Genomic DNA, 20,735 nt, shown 5'->3' with positions numbered 1-20,735 from the left:
TGTAGCCCTAGACTACTATGTAAGCACTGTGTGCAAGAGTAAAATATCAATACAAACATTGATATTATATTCTTCACTTCTCACTTATTCTCTTTCATGGTTCTGGGGATCTGGAGCATACACCCTGCATTTGACTGAACCACCAGCAGCCATGATAAACATTCTATAACACTACATACTACATCAGTCTTCGATTAACATTCACGCAAAGATTTTTGCACACAAGATGTCATATCTCATTTATTATTCATGTCTCATCATAGATGAAGACGCAATAAAGCTAAAACTTGAAGTTAATAAATAATATGAAAGTATACATAACATCATGTTTTGACTGCTGGTTAATGTCCAGACATAAAACCATTAAGCAGAAATAACAGAACAGAATGTGAATGAATAGTATGTAACAGTATGGAAACATGTTTTGTGCTGATTTTGAGACTTTGCATGTTTAACACACACTTTTTAGCCTTAGATGTCATGTGTTATGTAATGTTTTATATGTGTGAGGTTGTGGATATCAAAGCTGGGCAATTCATCTGCATTTTACTGTGAGTACGCTGGAAAATGTGTGTAAGCTGTTGCTGGAATAAACTGTATGCGTACAATCAGTCAAGAGATCAGTTCAACAGGAGGTAAACAAAGAAAGCGAGCGTACGTCTCAGCAGCTGACAGATTTGCAAATACAACGCTTAGACTGCCAGGTTAGCAATGACGGCCCTGGTGAACTCGTCGCTTGTGGCATAGCCCCCCAGGTCTCCAGTGCGCACCTGTTGCAAACATAAGGACAGTTTGTTAATATATGCACAGCTGCAGTACCATGGCGCGCATGTTAGAGAGCCTTTAAAAACTGCACTCACTGAATACACAAAAAGTGTGACCAGTGAGATATGTACTTTTAGAAAGCAGCAATTTAATTTCCTAAGCTACGATCTCAGCTTTACTTTCAGCATTACCTGCGGCTGAAAATGAAAATATACCTGAATATAAATAAGTTGCATCTATACACCAGATGCAGTAATTCATGTTTAGAAACAGTTTTGAATATTAATATAAGAGAGCGCATAGATTATATTAATTATCAATTAATATTCAACTGTATTAACATCAAAGTATTATTTATTCAATATTACATCACACTTGTACAAGCTTAAATAAGCAGGTATGAAAGGACATGACACTGTTTACACTGGTGGTGGTATACATTCTCCAGAACTTTTGAAAAATGTCACTAATAAGTTACTTTATCTTTTATTATTTGTAATTTATTTATCACAACTGACTACTTGTGAAGTCTCTTAAATTGCGGTAATACAGTAATATAAAAAGCATGACAGATGAAGCGGTGAGACAGAGCAGTGTTTTAAATGTTTACAGCATCAGCGGCATGAACAGCACCATCTTATACAAAACTTGTTTATGCGAGTTCTTGGAAATGATGTTTAAATATAAAAATGATGACTTCTTGCAGCCCATTTGTTGTCACAAGACCAAAAAACTAAACAGATAATCTACAGCATACCAACTCATAATTCAACCCAGGGTAGATGTTGCGCACTGCTCCACTCACAATGAATAGAGGAGTAGCTGTATGGACACTTCTGTGACACACAGGGAGATTTTAAACTGCAGAATTATTATAAAAACTCTCCTTGACCTGAAAGTTATTTCACAGTCTAAGGAGCAATACCGAAAAGTACGTATTTTTGGTTTCCTAAATTAAAATATTAACTGCATTATGAATATCACAGCAAGAAACAAGGATTCTGCATTAGCATGGGTTTGCCTTTGCCATACAGTAACACCACCAGGTTTTAGCTGAGTTTACAGCACTGCAATGGCAGAACAGAGTTTTATTAAAAGCATGAAGATATGTGTGGGTCAGAAATATTGCAGTATTAGTGGGTCATGATGTATCAGTGTTATCATACTGTATATTGAGTTACAGTCAGCCTTTAGATGTTTCAGTTATGAGTGATGAGGTTATGAGAAAATGAGTGTGAGGCAAAAGCAGTATAGCCGTTATAAACTGTTGATAAGGGCAGTCTGGTTTCTTTACAGACAGTTTTTAACAATGTGTGATAGCAGAGAGGTAGGCTCAAACACTTTTACACAAAAGGTCTCCCTGGACGAGTGAAAAAAAACAATTAATCTTAAATGAGCCAAGTAAGAACTAAAAAAGAAAAAAGATGGAAAGTAACTCTGAGGAAAGATGGAAAGATGATATGGATGTATGATGAAATTTGTACAACACACTGATCTGTTGATTCCACTGGATCAGTCGGGCAAACCCAGTATAAACCAGATACAATGGGTTGCAACTGGTGGCGTTTGTCAAAACTGTGTGGCACAAATGTCATTTGGCAGTGAGCCGGGAGCTGAGTCTTAACATGCGTCCAGTTCATGTTAAGAATAATGTCCCGATTTAAGGAAATGTCAGGGTGGAGTGTGACGAAACATCTTAGTAAACAGGTCGGTGACGCAGGTTTTCCACAACAGCATGCACAAAGTCGCCAGTGGTGGAGTACCCGCCAAGGTCTCGTGTCCGTACCTGGGACGCGCACACAGACAGACACACAGACAGACACACAGACACACACACAGACAGACAGACACACACAGACAGACAGACACACACAGACAGACAGACACACACAGACAGACAGACACACAGACAGACAGACAGGATAATGGGGTATAAGGAGAGGAAGGAATTAAAAGGAAAGGGAAGAGGGAGAGGAAGGGCACTTCAGACAACGTGCAGGCAAATTCTGCTTTCAATTGACAAGCATTCCTTAAAAATAATAATTTCTCACATTCACACAGTTGCCTCAAATACGTAACCCCAACTGACAGAACCGCTTTTCTGAAGCTGTTGTTGCTGAATTGATCGTGCATTTTATCTGAAGGGACTAAGGTTGACCGACTTCATGCTGGTGTTTGTGTCAGTGTACGTTAGTGTCAACATGGAGCGGGTGCAAAAGGCTGTTAGTCCAAGCCAGTTTAAAAAGAAAATTAAATTTATATTGTTATTTTTCATTTTCTTAAAGTGCCTGCAGCATTTTGACACTGTTTATATGACATATGACAGTGACTGACACACAAAATTGATGAGCAGCATGTTAATTTAGAAACACAAGCTGACACGAGAAGAGTGCACAAGTCCTGTTGGCTTCACATTTCCATGTATTCCCAGAAAACGTTCCCTCTTGGTGTTAAAACTGTTAGTGTTGCTGGCAGGTGTCTCCACATTCACAGCAGGTAGAACTAACAAGTAACACACTCACCTTGCCCTGTTTGATGACCCTCTTGACAGCATCTGACACCATTTGGGAGTGATATTCCAGGCTGCAACACAATACAGTGACAATCAACAGGTGTCCACAACTGTCTTGTGCACGTGTCATTATTCAGACAAACAGGCACTTAAGGCTGTTTTCTACGGCTTTGAGGGGTGTAGGAGGCGCACTGTGAAATGTGGTGTACTTCTTGCTGCAAGACCTAAGACGTTGACTCACTTGAGGTGCCTGAGCATGTTAGCGGCACTGAGCAGCATAGCGGTGGGGTTGGCAATGTTCCTTCCGACAGCTTGTGCAAAGGGGTGGCGAGCACCCTGAGAGAGAAAAAGGAAACAGGGGATCAAGATTGACTCTGTTGCAGTCCTGTAAGTCCTCTCCATCACCCAGTGCCAGAGAAGGGTTGAGTAATCAATAGTAACACTATGTCGATACCTACTGCCAATTAACATTTTATGCCACACACCATCATGTGAAGCAACTCTTAACAGAGGAACCAGAATAAAAGCAGAGCATGGCTGGCTGGCTAAATTGTGGAAAAGGTCAGTTGAAACTCACAGTCTCAAACACAGCATACTCTGCACTGTAGCTCTCCCCAGGAACAACTCCTGCTCCTCCAACCAGCCCTGCTGCCAGGTTGTCAATAATGTTACCGTACAGGTTGGGCATCACCAGCACGTCAAACTGGTATGGGTTCTGGACCAGCTGCAGCACACAATGACACGTTGAAGAAATGGAAAAGTGGAACAAAAACTCCTCAGCAAATCAGTTATTAATAAAGTCAGGAGATGTTACTTACCTGCATGCAACAGTTATCAATGATTATGTTCTCATATTTGATTTTGGGGTACAGCTGTGCCACCTCCGCACAGCTCTGCAGAAACAGGCCATCACCTAATTTCCTGTAATAAGACAAGGGGGTGAGGACAAGTGTTGCTTTAGCTGTAATGTAATTCATGACCTAAATCATTTTAAGAAGTAATAGAAGAATATGATTCCAAAATTTAAGAGGGAGTTTTTCTATTTCCTTACATGATGTTGGCCTTGTGGACAGCGGTGACCTTGTTTCGCCCTTTCTTGGTGGCGTAATCGAAGGCGAACTTAGCGATGCGCCGTGACTTATCTCTGGTGATGATTTTCAAACATTCGATCACACCTGTCACACTCTAAAGATGAAGAAGAGGATACATACATTTTAATAATGCTTGCTATATGCTTTACGTGTATTCCTGCAAAGTGTCTTTTTAGGATTGAAGTCCATCAGGTGTCCAGTGAAGACGAGGTGTCATGCGGCCAACAAACTTTCATAATAATCTGAGTCTACAGGACAGCTAAAGAATCATTATCTGAGTAGAAATGAACGTTGAGAAGTGAGAAGTAGTTCAAAAGAAAAACAAACACATTCAGCACTCATGAGTGACTCATCTTTGTTTTGATACCCGGTTTAATGTTCAAATCTTGCAAGAGTGTTGTTTACCTCGTGCTCCAGGGAGCTGTACTCCCCCTCGGTCTGTTCGCGGATGATGACCAGGTCCAGATTGTTGTGGCGAGTGCTGTAGCCCGGCAGGCTGTTCACGTGAACCACGTTAGCAAACAGGTCCAGTTTACGCCTGGGGAATGGATAGGGAAGTAAGAGTTTAAAAACAAACAAAGAGAAAGAAACACAAAACGCACATAAAAATGCACAACTAGTTTCCTGGTTTTACCTCAGTCTCATCTCATATGAAGCCAGCTCCCCTTTGAACTCCATGGGTGTGTGAATCTTTCCTGGATAACCACGAGCATATGTTAGGTCTATTCCATTCTCTTTAAAACCTTTTATATTGACGCCTTTTAATAATGTCATTATTAAATGGACAATGAGACAAAAGAGTACCTACCCTTCATAGCCACTTTGTTGTTCTTCATAGAGGTTAACACTTGGTCCAGCTTTTCCTCACTCGCCATGTTCTGTACCTCGCTCAGGTGAAACTCCTCAAATTCTACAGGGACATCTCCTGCCTGGAGACAAGACAAAAAGAGGTGAACTTACAGATCAGCCATTTTTATTCAGTTTTAAAAATACATGCCATCAGCATATATAAAAGGCTGAATCGGCCTAAATGAGCAAAAGAGTGAAACCAAACTGAAATAGCAAACATAAAAATACTACAAGATGGTGAAAATAAATCCTTTTAGTATAAATGTTTGTGACAAAAAAACAAACAAACTACTTTTATGTATTTTATGTATTTTCTTCTACATCTCAGTCACTGTAAAATGCACCTTGAACACTTCCTTGACAGCAGTCATCAGCTCAGGTCCCACTCCATCCCCTGGCACCATGGTGACCTTGAAGGTAGCATCAGCGCGGGCCGGCGGGGGTTCTGGGCAACAGAGACCAGCAGACACACTCAGTGGTCGAGAGACTAGCTGCTGCCACCGGGGGCCACTCAGGCCCTGAGGAAAGGAAAGAAGACACGGTCACGACAAGCACAACATGGTATACCATGAGACGATACACATTTGTCTACTCTCAGAGATTATTGCATATCGTAGTAGCAATCCCTTTAATAACTATGAGGATTCCCAATCTCTTGTTTGGCTTGAGACCCCTTAAAACAAAGCAGTGCCTACTTGTGACCCCTCGTCACAGTTTGCATATGCCTATGATATGTGAGCAATTCCAAGCATTTTCTTTCCATTCAAGTTTAGAAGCCTGAGGAAGTCGATCAACAGAAAACAGAAAAAAATGGCAACTATTTTGATAAGTGTTTATCATTTGAGTCATTTTTCAACATCTCAAACATTCAACACTTGCTTGTTCCACCTTCTCCAGCGTGAGGATTTGCTGCTTTTCTCTGTTTTATAGGATTATAAATGAAATATTTGGGGGATTTTCAGACAGTTGGTCAGACATTAGATGACGATACATTTGGCTGTGAAACTGTGATGGGACAAAACAAGTAATTAATTAATTGAGAAAATGATTGGTAGATTAATCAATAATGAAAATAATTGTGGGAAATGTTACAAATCAATGAGCAATAGTATATGAGAAATGTTGCTTTATGGTAATACTAGATTTTTATATGATTTTTGCATCAATGTCAGAAATTAATTGGATGCCAAAAATAAATATTTCAATCTGGGCATTTTATCCATGGAGTTTATTTATTTTCCAGAACTTGATCTAGGTCACAATATGTATCGATATTATAATATAAAATTACATATACTGCGATAATTTGCTAGAGGATTTTATCCATATTGCCCACTGCTGGTCACAGTGATGCCCATCAGAATAGATAACACTGAGGCTGGCAGAGATGGGTGTGACTTTTCATTTCTGTGTTGTCAAGAGGATCCTGAATGATAATCAGCCACTGGCCAGTGGGCAAAATGGGAGCTGCAGGGAATAAATGAAATAAACAATTCAATTCAACTGCCATCTGTCAAAATGACAACTTACCAAGCCATGACACCAGCAAACAAAATGAGAGAATCTTAAGCAAATGCACATAGATTGATCCAGCTGACATTAAAGAATCTGGCAAGTGAGACACAAAATTGACAAATCATAAGCATATTTTATCTGCAGTGAAGAGCCAATCTACCCAGCTCTTTCTAAGACAGTGAGCTAGTTAGCCAGAGCCAGTTATGTGCTGTTGTAAAAAGTAACTAATGTTCACTAAGCTAACGTTAGCTACGTCAGCTGACTAAATACAGTTCATTGACTTATTTGACGAGTATCTACAGACGACCGACACTTTTTTTGGTTGACCAGCTGATAAAACCAGATAGAGCCACACTGTAAGCTCTAGCTATCACTATTTATCTACAGAGGACAGGGACTACTCAAATTGAGTGACTGATAACTGACTGATAATCAAGAGAGGCTCATGGTTAGCAACAAGATGTCACAAGCCAGTGAGCCTGACTCTCTCTTTAACAGTTTATGATAACACGGTGCTTGAGTTGAACACAAATACAACTCCAACCACAGAAACCTCATTTCCTATGTATAAAATAAGCTTTTAAACATCAGCTATGCACTCACCTTGACCAATGTTACTAAGCTTCCTCTCAAGGCGGCCGCCATCGTCACAGGCATGCAGCGACTGAGCTTCTTCTTCTGTGGTGCAACTGCAGTGGTAGAGCGCTAACTAGTAGAAATAGTGCCTCCAAATGGACAGAACAGTTATATCTTATATTTGTAGTATGTACAAATATAAGATATAAAAAATAAAATATATGCATTTACAATATCTAAGTGAAATATAATACATACTATATATATATATATATATATATATTGCACTGGTGAAATATAACTAGAGAATAAAGAATAAATAATGAGGTAGTAGTATATGGCAGGTGAAATAAGTCCAGAAGCTGTCTGTTTATTCTGAGTGTCTGACACTCAGAGGGAGGCATTAAACAGTTTGATGGCCACAGGCAGAAATGATTTCCTGCGGTACTCTGTTGTGCATTTGGGTGGAATGAGTCTCTCACTGAAGGTGCTCTTGTGTCTGACCAGCACATCATGGAGAGGATGTGAGACATTGTCCAAGATGACCCGTAGCTTGGACAGCATCCTCCTCTCTGACACCACCGTCTCTGACACCACCGTCAGAGAGTCCAGCTCCACCCCCACAACGTCACTGGCATTGACAGACTGACATTGCTGAGTCTGTTGGAGTCCACCACCCTCAGCCTGCTGCCCCAATCTAAACAAAAATCATGATTTGAAGCCACATGATGCAAATCTGACAATTATGAACTTCCTTGGGATGTTGTGTGAGGAAGAAGAAGCTGCTTAAGACACAAAGTCATTCCTACATGTACCTACATGTAACACATGAGGGAAAAAATGTCAATACAGAGTAACATGTTATCCCATCTTCTGGCCTCCAAACAAACAAAAACAAAAACAGCACATCAATCTATATTATGTTATATCTGACTAAAAGTTTAGATCTGCTGCTCGAGGTTGGATAGGGTACTAGCACAGTCTCAGAAAACAAAATGATTAACACAGGAGAACTGTCAGTATACATAGGCTAAGCACAAAATCACTCTTTTGAAAGGTCTTCATCGGTATGATAAGCTATAATGAGGTTGTAAAGCAGGTTTAATGAGGATGGCAAATTGAATCCGAAGAGGGGATGGCACAGAAAGAAAATATAGTAATATATGGTTAAGAAAAGTGAAGAATTTAGAGAGGTGTGCAAAATGGGAAACAGGAAAACCTTACAATATTATGCAATTCAGTAATTATGCAATAAATACAATCTTTCTTAAACTTAAACTGTTCAGGTGGCCCAGAGCTAGACAGGGCCCCTGGAACATGCTAGGGATTACAGTTATTTATTAGAGCTGTTGTTGAGCTGAGCTCAGGGGCCCCCAAAAAGTCTAGTGGTGCCCCTGTGTCCTTCTTTATGTGAACAGCTGAGGGTGCACATTTACACACTCACTTATGAATCTCTCTCAAAATGTTGCTTTTAACATTATCTTTCGTATTCAGTATTGTTGTAACATTGTATGTGCTGCTGCCATGGCCCACCCTCTGAAATGGGTCCATCCTAAATAGGTCAGGGGATTCCCAATCCTATTCCAGGGAGTGATGCTCTCTGCTGACACACAGGATGACATCGGATTTTAAAATCACTGTCATGAAACTGTAGATCAGTGGGCTTCCCTCTGACACTTGTTAAATAGTCCTCCTTTACCTTGTTGGGTATTTCTTTTGGTTATTGATGCTGGCATAATTTTCTTGGGGTGCCAATGTAGCACATCTACATTGGAAAGTTGGGGAAGTTTTGCCCTGAGCAAATCTTTCAGGAAGCCCCTCCCCCCCGTGTACAAGTCCCTCCTCCTTAGTTTGTGCCACTCATACATTATCATTACATTCAAGTAACAGTGCTAAGCATCCATTTTTCTGAAATATAAATCTCTAGTAATCTTTGAAATACCCCGAAGGGTCTTTTAACAGCATTTGAGGCATTTTTACGTTATCACTGGAAAACTGCTTTTGTGTGGTTTGTGATGTGTTGCGTAAAACAAATTTGTTTTAAATTTGATTCTGTTTTAAAGGCATTTACAGAATCCATAAAGAACCTCTATCTGAATAAAAAGAAAATATCATAATTTTTAACCTGTTTCCCGTGTTGCACTCAATTTTCCTATCCAAATACAGATGGTTGCCAGAAATATATGTCCGTGGTCAAAAATAGGAAATAGGAAATAGAAATAGGCGCAATTATTTGATCAAGGTGGTTAGAGAAGTCTTTGAGGATTTTTTCTTTGTCTGTTTTCATCAGGGACTTCATCTTTCATAAAACGTATGCTTGATAGCACATGAGAACCACACGCTGGCGTTAACCTAGCTAATTTGAGTGGTGGGGTTTAGGGATGGTATACGTGCCTTGGAGCCTGAAAGACAGTTTTGAGGGATTAATCATCCCAGACACAGCAGTGCATGGCTAGTGGCTGACAGCCGCAGCGTAGTATCTGAGTTGACTATATATGGGCAAAGCCAGGCAGAGCGAGAGCTGCGCCCGCTTCCGTGTTTGTGTGATCAGGGAGTGCACAGCCGGGGGAGCGTCACTGTCTCCACTGTTTCATTCATTTATAAGAGTACCGATAAGCAAGTGACCAGCAGGGAAAATGTCGTGTGAACTGAGTAAGTCTGTTTACTTTTAAAGGCAATGGCGGAGAGAAAGTGCAATGAAACTCTTTATTTTGGTCGACATTATTCAGCAGATAGTCAGCCAGGTTGCGCGTAGCTAGCTAGCTATCTAGCCTCGCCCATAGCTGCGTGATTTTGCCACTTTCGCACATGAAAGACATAATCTTGGCATTGGCAATGGTTCTGTGACATTTAATAAACGCATGTGTCCGATCAGCACGATTTGTAGTAAACATGCTCTGGCTCAAAATTCAGCTCAATACAGACTGTTCAAGTTAGCGTTAGCTAGTCGAGCTAACGTCAGTCAGAGGAAATAGTTGTGCTCACATCGCATTGTTATGACATGTACAGACAGAGCCTGTCTGACAGTCAGGAACCTCTCCAGGGGAAGTAGCTCGCAGAAACTTGCTTTGTGGCTGCTGAACAAGCGTGAAGTAGAGAGTTTTGACTGTAATTTTAATTTCGAGCTGGCGGAGAGAGACAGCTTATATTCTGGATAAGAAAACTGATTTTAGAGCCAATGCGGAAGCACAATAAATGCACCAACCTCGTTACATCATTCTTGTTAGTGTAAGAGTTAAATGTCTTTTGTTGATGAATTAGATTGATGATGCTTGTTTTTCATCTTCTTGTTACAATTTAAGAACCCAAACAATACATATTCATAAAATATAGCAAAATCAGCCATTCAGTTATCAGTAATACGTCTTGGAAGCCTCTTGCCACAATATAGCAACAACACCAAAAAGGCGCAGTTTCAGGAAGTGCATTTTATCCTTCTTGATTTTTTTTTTCATTTTGTTACAGCTGAAATGACACCACATTTGTCTTATTGATATTGAGGCATTTGCGAGGCAACAGCCAAATCTCCTACCATCTTGTTTTTATTGCTGTCTTTTGGACACCGCTATGACAGCTTTGCACTACATTGGTCTGGAATACCAACTTCACCAATAAGGACAGACCTGGCTGTTTGCTCAAAGTGTCTGGAAAGATCAGTGACGTCCGAGGCCATGTTCAACAAGTCCTCAGAATGATTAATGAAGAACTAAGTGATGCTGATTAAGTCTGCATACTCATGCCCCATCTGAAACAGCAGTGGTGCAAGATATTAGTCAAAGCAGAGCAAGTTTCATTTCAGGCTCTATCCACTCATGTTGCCCTAGTGGTAATTAAGTTGTATTAACCTTGATGCTTTACATTAACTGTCTGCCTTTTGCTGTTTTTTAGGACATGTATTCGCCAGTCTCCCACAGATGGAGAGGGGAGTTGCAAAAGTGATTGGCGGCGATCCCAAAGGCAACAACTTCCTGTATACCAATGGGAAGTGTGTCATCATCAGGAACATTGAAGTAATTTCTGTCTTTTTAACAGCCATATTTAACACATGTTGCTTGCTTGCTTATTTATTTATTTATTTATTTATTCATACCAGCCTGGATCTTGTTTTGGCCATTATTCAAATTTATCATGATGACATTTTACTCCCTAAATACAGTAAACTGCTTTGTTTCTACTGAACGTGGTGAGTCAAATTTGAAAGAATAAATTTACGCCAACCTCAAAAACATAATTTCACTGACCTTCTGGTTAAAGTTTCACATTTCTTGCTCCTCTGACCACACCCAGCATCTGTGTTAGGTGTGCTCTGTATGTACTCCAAAATCTGGCTGGCACAGTGCCGGTTTGCGCTGGTTGGGCATGACGCCTCGTGCAGCAATTGAACATAACATCATGTGTAACAACATCATGGCAAAACAGCAGAGACTAATGAACGCATGTGTTTATCATGACTTGTCATGCCAAATCCAAATGGAAATTGTACTGTTACTGTGCTATACTGGTAACACTTTCAAGCTGTCTAAAGATGAAATTAAAGTGTACCTGCAATGAGTTGGCTGCATACAAAGAACAGTTTAGCATGTTCAGAATTTTGCACTTCCTTCCATTTAACTAATTCAACTTCAGTAATTGTATAAGTCATCCTCAACAAGAAGTGTTACAACAGCATCTCCACTACCTGCTGCTGCAGCATAATTGTCGGCTGATAGGGACTCAACGTCATACCTGCCACCTCATTTGCCACTTGTACTGCGTTTTAAGAGCTTTCACAATGTGACCCTTTAAGGGTCTAATGAGTACAATGTTATCATAAGATAAAAAGTGCAACAGAATTCTCCTTTGACTTAGTACTAATTTAGAAGATGACTATATAATGTGCCATTTGTCAGACGTAGACCTGCTGATGTCTCATATTTTGTGTCTTTTACAGAACCCGGCTATAGCAGACATTTACACCGAACATGCCCATCAAGTTACTGTTGCCAAGTATGCCCCAAGTGGATTCTACATTGCGTCTGGAGGTAAATGATCCACATATGAACACACATCAATAAATATGTGCATATAGTTACCACAGTAATGTTACTATAATAAAATAATTGTTTTTAAATCCTTTAGATGCAACAGGAAAGATCCGTATCTGGGACACCACTCAGAAGGAGCACCTGCTCAAGTACGAGTACACCCCTATTTCAGGCAAGGTCAAGGACATTGCATGGACAGAGGATAGCAAGAGGATTGCTGTTGTTGGGGATGGACGAGAGAAGTGAGTATGAGGGTTTTTCACACATGTTCAAGAAATGAAAGGAGTTGGCCTCATTAAACTCAGACCACCATGGGAAGCTTCTCCAGCTATCACACTGATTAATGCCCACTGTGCACAAGTCCATTGTCTTGCTTTAGATATTTTTTATGTTTAACATGCCATGGTGGTGTTTTAGTGGAATTATATTGCAATTATTGTTGATGGTCTTGCTTGATGTCATGGCTTTGTATAGAATATGAACAAAGTGTTCAAGTGTTGTTGTTTTTTTTGTTATTTTTATTCCTCTCACAACAACAATTATATGCGTATTCATCTCTTGTTGTAGGTTTGGGTCAGTGTTCCTGTGGGACACTGGGTCCACAGTGGGGGAACTTTCCGGCCACTGCAAATTAATCAACAGTGTAGACATAAAGCAGACACGACCTTACCGTCTTGCTACTGCCAGTGATGACACCAGTGTGACCTTCTTTGAAGGGCCCCCCTTCAAGTTCAAGTTCACATTACACGTGAGTTGCAGAGATTAACATTGGCTTTTTGTTCCTGAAAGGGGTATTTGTGTTTAAACAAAGTAGTTGGAACCAAGTTGATTTCACTCGACTGGTCAGACCAACCAAAGGCTAAATGTCATCTTCAACCTGCAGTACGAGTATTAGCAAAGTACTGTTCTTCAGCAAATGCAGACAAAGTAGTAGATTAAGGAATTATTTTGTGACTTTGAACCAGCTGTCTTGTTTTCAATTCCCGTAGGTCATCTCAAGTCTCTCTCTTTTTGACAGTGTAGCCTTGTTTGTCTGTTTCCATATTACATAACCCAGTTCCCCCATAAATTCTTGGAGAATGTGTGAGCCACATGTGAGCCACATTCTTAAAAGAAGGCCTTCCCTCTAGGAACATGGAATACAGCTTTTTTAAATGTTATTTTGTACTTAAAAATCCTTTTTGTCTCTTTTTAGAATTCAGTCTGCAATTGTTTTTTTTCAGTAAACAAGCGTAGGACCCACCCCCTCTCCTCCCACATGTAATTTTCTTATCAGCAATCTTGTTTTGGGACAGCAGCAGCAAACTGATTTGATTACAACCTTCTGAACTGTTAACAGTTAGCCTGAAGATATCCAATGCCTTGTATGCATGCTTGATCTGTGCTCTTCTTGCATTGTTCACTGCATTGCATTTTTTATGAAAATTATACATTTTTTTCAATTGAATATTTGTGTTATTAAACCTAGACCTCTTTAGGTTCCTCTAAAGGGAGGAAGGACTGAATTTCTGTCTGTCACAAGGGTGACCAAGACTAATAACAATATTCATTTGTTCCATTTGCCAGTTTGACTTATATGTCATGTCTTATTAACTATGATAAAAGATTGAGAGTCCAAGGGGCGGTGCCAAATAAGATACTAATATGGACTGTATATTAATGTGCACATTCTTTCTTTATGGATCATTTTCCACTGCTTGTCTTCCCTTCTGTCTCCCCGGTGACTGCTAAAGGAGCACAGCCAGTTTGTCAACTGTGTTCGTTTCTCTCCTGATGGAAGTCGGTTTGTCACAGCTAGTGCTGATGGCCAGGTGAGTATTGGGATTACCAGGTGTGGCCATGTGACCATATGAACATTTTCAAGTGAGATTTCCTCTGACAAAATAATCTAAGTAACTATAATTGTGATATTTACTGAAATAATACAAATACAATCTAGGGATGTCTCAACCTAAAGTGGCAGGCCTTGTTTTCTTAATAAGTATAATTTCTACAGATACACATGTATGATGGAAAGGAAGGTAACCATGTCAGCACACTGGGTGGAGAGAAGGCTCACAAAGGAGGAATCTATGCTGTAAGTAGGTTTTTTCTTTTTGTATAGAAAATTGACACTACAGTCAGCATATTTTTTCAGTCTCTCTTTTTTGAACTAAAACAAATCGTCACGACAGTGTTTAACACCCTGGTTAGCTGGGTGGGTTTTGTTTTTCATGCGAGCTATAATCAGAGTTAGCATTCAGTCTGCCTGGAGTGTGTGGACACAGAAAATGCTTCTTTCCCTATTCAAATTAGGTGCTCTGAAAGCTCAAGTTACTAATAAGATTCTTCCATTGATTTATTTGTTTTCTGCATTACATCTGTGTTTCTGTTTATAGGACACTTGAACATTTGTTAGACAAAACATTTGCAACTTTGGTTACATGCATATTAATATCATAACTTTTTCTTTCAATACCCACCCTGCTTTATATCCTCCAGCTCAGCTGGAGCCCTGACAGCTCCCAACTGATCTCTGCCTCAGGGGACAAGACCGTGAAACTCTGGGATGTTGGTACAGGTACGGCCGTCACCACCTTCAACATGGGCACTGATGTGACAGACCAGCAGCTGGGCTGCCTGTGGCAGAAAGACCACCTCCTCAGCATCTCCTTGTCAGGATACATCAACTATCTGGATAAGAACAACCCTGACCGGCCCATACGCACGATCAAGGTCAGACTCAGTTTAAAGATGCTATTCCTGGATGTTATTTTTGATATACTGATAAAATCTTGTGTTAAGTTTTTTTTAAGTTTAAATCGCTGCTTTTAAACTTTTGAGTTGCTGAAAACATGTTTTATATTGAAGATGAATAGCTAGACATTTGCAAACATGTAGTGGCATTTGCTAAATGTAAATTAGTATCTGCAAATATACAGAGGTTTGTAACTATGCACCCTAATGTGTAAATATGTAATAAGCAGCTTGTGTTCAGTTTATGCTTTCAGATTCATACTGAAATCATAAAATGTGCATACATGCTCACAGAAGCCAAAACAATATGATGTCAGGAGTGCTACTATAAAAGTCTTAGCTCTTTGTGAGTTATTTCAATGGGTTTTTAAAAAGCAGATAAAGCAACCTTTCACTAGAGCTGAGACTAGAGGCTTCTGACTGGCATTCTGACATTTGTCAGAAATGGTGAGAGGGCTGATAGGTGGTGTAAAATTACACAAGTGTTCTTCTTTAAGATCCAGTCCCTCAATGTCAGCATGTTGGACTGGGTTTGATGCATTGTGTATTATATGTCGCAGACAGCAGTAGGACAGAAAGTGCCACTGTATATCAGGTTATTACAGAAGCATCCAAAATAGCCATTTGGCTTTCACTGGAACTAATGTGCTGCCAAATCTCTCAAGTGATATTATTCTATTATTCTACATTAACTGTTCTTATGTGCCCTTGTAAGTACACCTGAAAACGTGTTCTTGTTCATCCTACAGGGTCACAGCAAATCCATCCAGTGTGTGACGGTTCACAAAAGTGAAGGGCGACCATACATCTACTCTGGGAGCCACGATGGACACATCAATATCCTTTCACTGATCACATGATGCCAACAATGATTTTAAAGGTCTGGGGCGCCCCTGTAGCTCACTTGGTAGGGCACGTGTCCCTTGTGCAAAGGCTGAGTCCTTACCACAGTCACAGTATGTCACCCCCCCCCCCTCTCTCTCCCTCCTCTGCTGTTTATCTTCAGCTGTCACTATATAATGACAAAAAATGCCCCAAAAAAGATTTTTAAGGTCAATCGGTGGCCCATGAGTCAAAAAAGTGCCCTTTAAACCAGATGTAACCCAGCTCACTACAGATATTGGCCTGTTGGAGAGGTTTATTTTTTATAGTTGATGTCTTTATCATTTTCTATGTATAATTTCATCAGAATTGCATTGCTGATAGAAGATTGTTGTTGCAGATTGGAATAGTCAGCGGGATCGAAGGCAGCACTAATGAGTCTAATTGTCCTAAAACGGGTTTTTTTAAAGTTTAAAAATTGCTTGTGTTCTCAGATGAGGCATCAGCACTAGGTGGGGAAGCCTCTGTGGTACAGTCAATAGCACTGTGACACCTGCTTTCTCTGAGAGAGATGGTGAGTTCTTGCAGCCTTAATCTTTGCGTTACAGTGTACAGCTAGTTCAGGTAGCCCCCATCCTCACCTGTCCGTAGTGACTTGCCAGCTCCACTCCACAATGTGTGTGTTTATTTTATAGTGTGCACTTTCCTACAATATTAAGTATCCATGTCTCCAGTTAGCCTAATTTGCTCCTTAACGATTGCCGCACATTACTGGGATGCCGAAACTGGGGAGAACAACTGTTTCTCTGGGAAGGGCCACAGCAACCAGGTGAGCAAGTTGGTGACTAATGAAGCCAATGAGCTGGTGACGTGCAGCATGGACGATACAGTGCGCTACACCAGCATCGACAAGAAGGAGTACAGGTAGGGGTCAGTGCGTGTTGCTGTGCTGAAAACAACTATCAGATTAATTTAATGGGGAGTCTGGAGGAAAGCAGATTGGGGTTTCAATTGAGCTTTGTTATGACGTGGTAATGGGTGGATGTGCTAACACTTAATGATCTGTCATGTAGAAAATGGTTGTAGTGTCTTTGTAGTCATTGTATAAACGTGTCATGCAAGATCATTTGGAGTTATAGATGTCATTGGAATATCTATCTGTTTTACCACAAACTGAATTTGATAATCTGTCCACCTCTAAATGTTACAGTGCTCATTTATGTTTAAATAACCCAAACTGCTGTTTTTCAGCGCCTCTGACGTGGTGAAGATGGATTTCCAGCCTAAAAGTGTGTCAGCAGCAGCAGCAGGAGGGCTGTCGCTGGCTGTGTGCATTGGGCAGGTAATGTCTTCGTCTTATAGTGTGTTCAGTGTTTCCCCTGTGAACACATTTCAGCAATTCCAAGTTTTACATCACCCACCTGATTTTTTTTTTTTTTAAATCCCCTTAAAGTTTCTGCTGTGTGTCTTGTTTTGATGGCATCATTCGTCGTCCCTTGCTTTTTCTAGGTTGTCTTGCTGAAGGATAAGAAGAAAGTCTTCACATTGGACAATCTGGGCTATGAACCAGAGGTCGGGGTTATTCACCCTGGTGGCACCACTGCTGCGGTGGGGGGAGCAGTAAGTGGACATCTTGACTTTGATCAGCTTTTCTCTGTTCTGGGAAATGCTTTTGGGTTCAGGGGGAAAACTTGGTATGTAATAATCATCCATTTTAACCGTCACAGGAAACCGCACAGCACACTCTTCATCACTTCCCTGATGACATTCGATTTGAGAGTTATTCTCATTTTTCTTCTTTTTTTTTTTTAGGATGGGAAAATCCATCTGTACTCCATTCAGGGCAACACTCTGAAGGATGAGGGTCAAACTATGGAGGCTAAAGGGGCGATCACAGACATGGCATACTCTAATGATGGAGCCTATCTGGCTGTGATAGATGAGAGGAAACTTGCCACAGTTTATAACGTGGCTGATGGCTACTCGGTAAACATTTGTCTGTCCTACTCAATATCCAGTGCAGTTTCGTATATATTATAGTCGTTGTGCCTCTTTTTATAATATTTCTCACATTTTTTTTCACTAGGTCAAAAATGAGTTTTACGGACACCACGCCAAACCAGTGACTTTGGCCTGGTCACCTGATAATGAGCACTTTGCAACTGGTGGGATGGACATGTTGGTGTATATCTGGACGGTTGGTGATTCAGACAACAGGATTAAGCTCCCAGGTAGGCCAAATACGTGCGCATGTGCATTCACTCACGCCTGGTTTGCACGTAGGTATATGTACTTGGAGGTTGCACTGTATGAGCGACATATGCAAAAACAAAGGCAACAGGACAGTTTTAGCTGAGCTAAATTATGCATTTTAAAGGTTATAGCTGGGCTTGAAGTTGTAACCCTTATGATTTTGGTCCTGGTTGATTTGGCGACACCTGTGGTAAATGGTGGTAACAGCAAGTATAGTTTTAAAACTACAGTAAACAGCAGCTACTTTGTCAGAAATACAACAGAAAAGTAACCAGTGTATTTGTTACACAGTGCAGCCAAACAAACTCATGTTGTTTATTAATAAAGGTGGTCATCTGATTTCATGCTGTGCAATTAGTTAACAGGGCCCAGTAAGGTTGGTTAGCTTGACAAATACATTTTTTTTCCTGTGACTACTTCATAATAAAAGCCACCCTGTGTTTTCCCAGTTGCATGCTTTTAATGTGAAGCAGCAGCAGTAGGAAATGTTCAGTTTGCATTAGCAGTAACTTAATTTGACTGTGGGAGATTGAACAGTAAACTGTTAGGATGATGTTAGGTACATGCGTTTTGAAGGCAGTTTATATCCAGCATGGGAATGGCAGACTCCGCCACTGACAATGAAAACTAATGTATAGAGAAGTAATTACAGAAAGCATAAAAATGCTGACCATAAAAAAAAGGGTTTATTTCATTAAAATCTTAAGAATTATAACTCAAGTCATAGCTCAATATGTACTGATTGTTGTGCAAGCTGAACTTGCCTGCAAATGTTTGTCTCTTTGTCTGTGTTGAGACGTTTTTTGTAACAAGGTTGTTTCATGCTTTGTTGTCTGCAGACACTCACCGGTTGCACCATGTCAGCGGCCTGGCCTGGGTAGATGAGCATACTCTTGTCACTACCTCCCATGATGCCACCATCAAGCAGTGGACTATTGCATTCTGAGCTGCAAGCAAACAGACATCCACATCTCCAGGGACAAGGACTACTGTAGAATTCAATCTTTCTTTCTTTTTTTTTTTATTAACTGTATTTTCACTGTCTAAACGGTGTTCTATGCTGTCTGTAAACATTGAATTGTAAATGGTTATCGCTGGGAAAAGCTCCCATAAAAATGATCCAAGATATGTCTCGTACTTTGATGCGAATAACCTCAATTTACATGGACAAAATATTGAAATATACAATGTAACCATGAGTGCTTTTACATCTCTTTGAGCGTTATGGACCCAGACAAATATTTGTAAGCTCAACATTCCATAGGTAATTGCTTTCCCTCAGTTTAAACTGAAATCCTTGTCTGTGGTTGACCTCAATGCATCCTAACAAAAGCGAGTTTTATTTTAAATCTACAAAACCCTTTTGGTTACATTCCTGAAATGAGAAGTAACTGGTCCTAACTGCAGTTGCCTGTCACTTTTTTTTAAGGGGGTGGGTGTTTTTTTGCTTTTTGCTTTGTCTTTTACTTTTTGTGATTCACAACTCTTCCTGTTGGACTGGGGAGCAATAATAGGAACTGAAAGAAAGAACAAAGTATGTGTACAATCAAGAGGCTATGTGTTCAGTTGAAGGTCCTGTGTTGTTGCTGTGTTTTTGTTTGGGCCCACTATGCTTGTCTCACTTATTTCTTTCCATGTGTTTATGCATCCGCTTCCAAGGTGGAAGTGATTCATTAATGATAATAATAAAGAACACTTTTTATGCATTTTCCCGGTCATTCAGATTTGCACTCTTTCTATCTGTCAAACGGATTTCTGTGCAGGCTGTCAAGTGACACATTGAACTGTGGGTGTTTTTACCAGGAGGGTGTGAAGACTGAGAGGAAGCTGATGAGAAAGCTTCTTAACACTTTTCCAGGACTCTTGAGTAATTTGACCTTGATGTAATTGAGATCCCTGGGTTGAACATTGGACATTGTCACTTCAATGTCTCCATCTTTTCATTGTTCATTTAATGGTTTAAGAAAGCAGAAATGATTGAGAAAAGTATCTTTAAAATGGTACTCTTAGAAATAACATAAGGGTCTGGTGCTGTGCTGCTCCCCCAGATTTTTAAAATGCTTTTCTGATGAGTTGTATTTTCTTACCTGTAAGAGGAAACAAAAATTTCATTTACAGTTTTGGTCAGACTAATGTTTCATCAATTGACAACACAATATGCTTTCTGAATACTGTGAGTCAAGTAATTATTAATAGCTTTTATTGATGACATTTGATTTGTAGTGGTATAAAATATACAATATACTAGTACACTATAAAGGTTTACAGTAGACAAAAAATGTTTCTTTATCTTACAGTCACAGTTGAGGTGCTGTTAATATAGCAGCTATTCATAACTGCCCCAGTATGGATTTGTTCTAAACTGATCAGAATTGCTGTACTATATAACACCAAATAGTTTAATGACTGAAGGTGACAATGGCTTTAAATATTAAATATTTAAATTAAATATTAATAAAATATTGTGTTGTTTTGCTAACAACATTGCCATTTTAGAAAGACATGGCGCTGAAGTAACTAAGGTATATATTCTCCAAATGTGGCGTAATCCAATCCAAATCAAGTCCTCCTCCATCCACCTAAATAATAATT

The 20,735-nt window shown here is 40.0% G+C and overlaps 2 protein-coding genes across 3 annotated transcripts; one reads left to right on the top strand and one right to left on the bottom strand.

Annotated features, from left to right (window-relative positions):
• Positions 1 to 241: 241 nt before the first annotated feature.
• On the bottom strand, positions 242 to 7,379 carry idh3b (isocitrate dehydrogenase (NAD(+)) 3 non-catalytic subunit beta). 2 transcript variants are annotated; one of them, XM_070902051.1, is made up of 11 exons: positions 7,336 to 7,379; positions 5,562 to 5,735; positions 5,177 to 5,297; positions 5,003 to 5,063; positions 4,774 to 4,906; positions 4,329 to 4,462; positions 4,096 to 4,198; positions 3,855 to 4,001; positions 3,519 to 3,613; positions 3,288 to 3,348; positions 242 to 770 (listed from the first exon to the last, which is right to left on the bottom strand). In XM_070902051.1, exons 1-11 carry the CDS (start codon positions 7,375 to 7,377, stop codon positions 693 to 695), a joined length of 1,149 nt encoding a protein of 382 aa, XP_070758152.1. In that variant the 5' UTR covers positions 7,378 to 7,379; the 3' UTR covers positions 242 to 692. The 2 variants fall into 2 exon arrangements, with proteins under 2 accessions (XP_070758152.1, XP_070758151.1); XM_070902050.1 differs by lacking the exon at positions 242 to 770 and adding an exon at positions 1,139 to 2,551.
• A 2,461-nt stretch (positions 7,380 to 9,840) lies between these two features.
• On the top strand, positions 9,841 to 19,849 carry wdr1 (WD repeat domain 1). Its single transcript, XM_070902245.1, has 15 exons — positions 9,841 to 9,960; positions 11,197 to 11,318; positions 12,239 to 12,329; positions 12,427 to 12,574; positions 12,900 to 13,080; positions 14,066 to 14,143; positions 14,329 to 14,409; positions 14,814 to 15,047; positions 15,818 to 15,907; positions 16,660 to 16,814; positions 17,142 to 17,232; positions 17,400 to 17,510; positions 17,703 to 17,876; positions 17,977 to 18,121; positions 18,983 to 19,849. Exons 1-15 carry the CDS (start codon positions 9,945 to 9,947, stop codon positions 19,087 to 19,089), a joined length of 1,824 nt encoding a protein of 607 aa, XP_070758346.1. The 5' UTR covers positions 9,841 to 9,944; the 3' UTR covers positions 19,090 to 19,849.
• The last annotated feature ends 886 nt before the right edge of the window (positions 19,850 to 20,735 follow it).

This window comes from Enoplosus armatus, chromosome 3 (assembly GCF_043641665.1).
Source record: "Enoplosus armatus isolate fEnoArm2 chromosome 3, fEnoArm2.hap1, whole genome shotgun sequence".
NCBI classification, from domain to species: Eukaryota; Metazoa; Chordata; class Actinopteri; order Centrarchiformes; family Enoplosidae; genus Enoplosus; species Enoplosus armatus.
Note: the sequence above shows the minus strand (reverse complement) of the source record. Positions and strands in the feature narration are given on the sequence as shown.

Bases quoted from the DNA above. Each gene is read 5' to 3' on its own strand.
- idh3b (XM_070902050.1), bottom strand. From the start codon at position 7,377: ATGGCGGCCGCCTTGAGAGGAAGCTTAGTAACATTGGTCAAG. The intron at 3,349-3,518 runs GTGAGTCAACGT...ATTGTGTTGCAG, and splicing joins AACATGCTCAGGCACCTCAA to CCTGGAATATCACTCCCAAA. The intron at 2,552-3,287 runs GTGAGTGTGTTA...TGCGCGTCCCAG, and splicing joins GGGTCATCAAACAGGGCAAG to GTACGGACACGAGACCTTGG.
- wdr1 (XM_070902245.1), top strand. The intron at 11,319-12,238 runs GTAATTTCTGTC...TGTCTTTTACAG, and splicing joins TCATCATCAGGAACATTGAA to AACCCGGCTATAGCAGACAT. The intron at 18,122-18,982 runs GTAGGCCAAATA...TGTTGTCTGCAG, and splicing joins CAACAGGATTAAGCTCCCAG to ACACTCACCGGTTGCACCAT.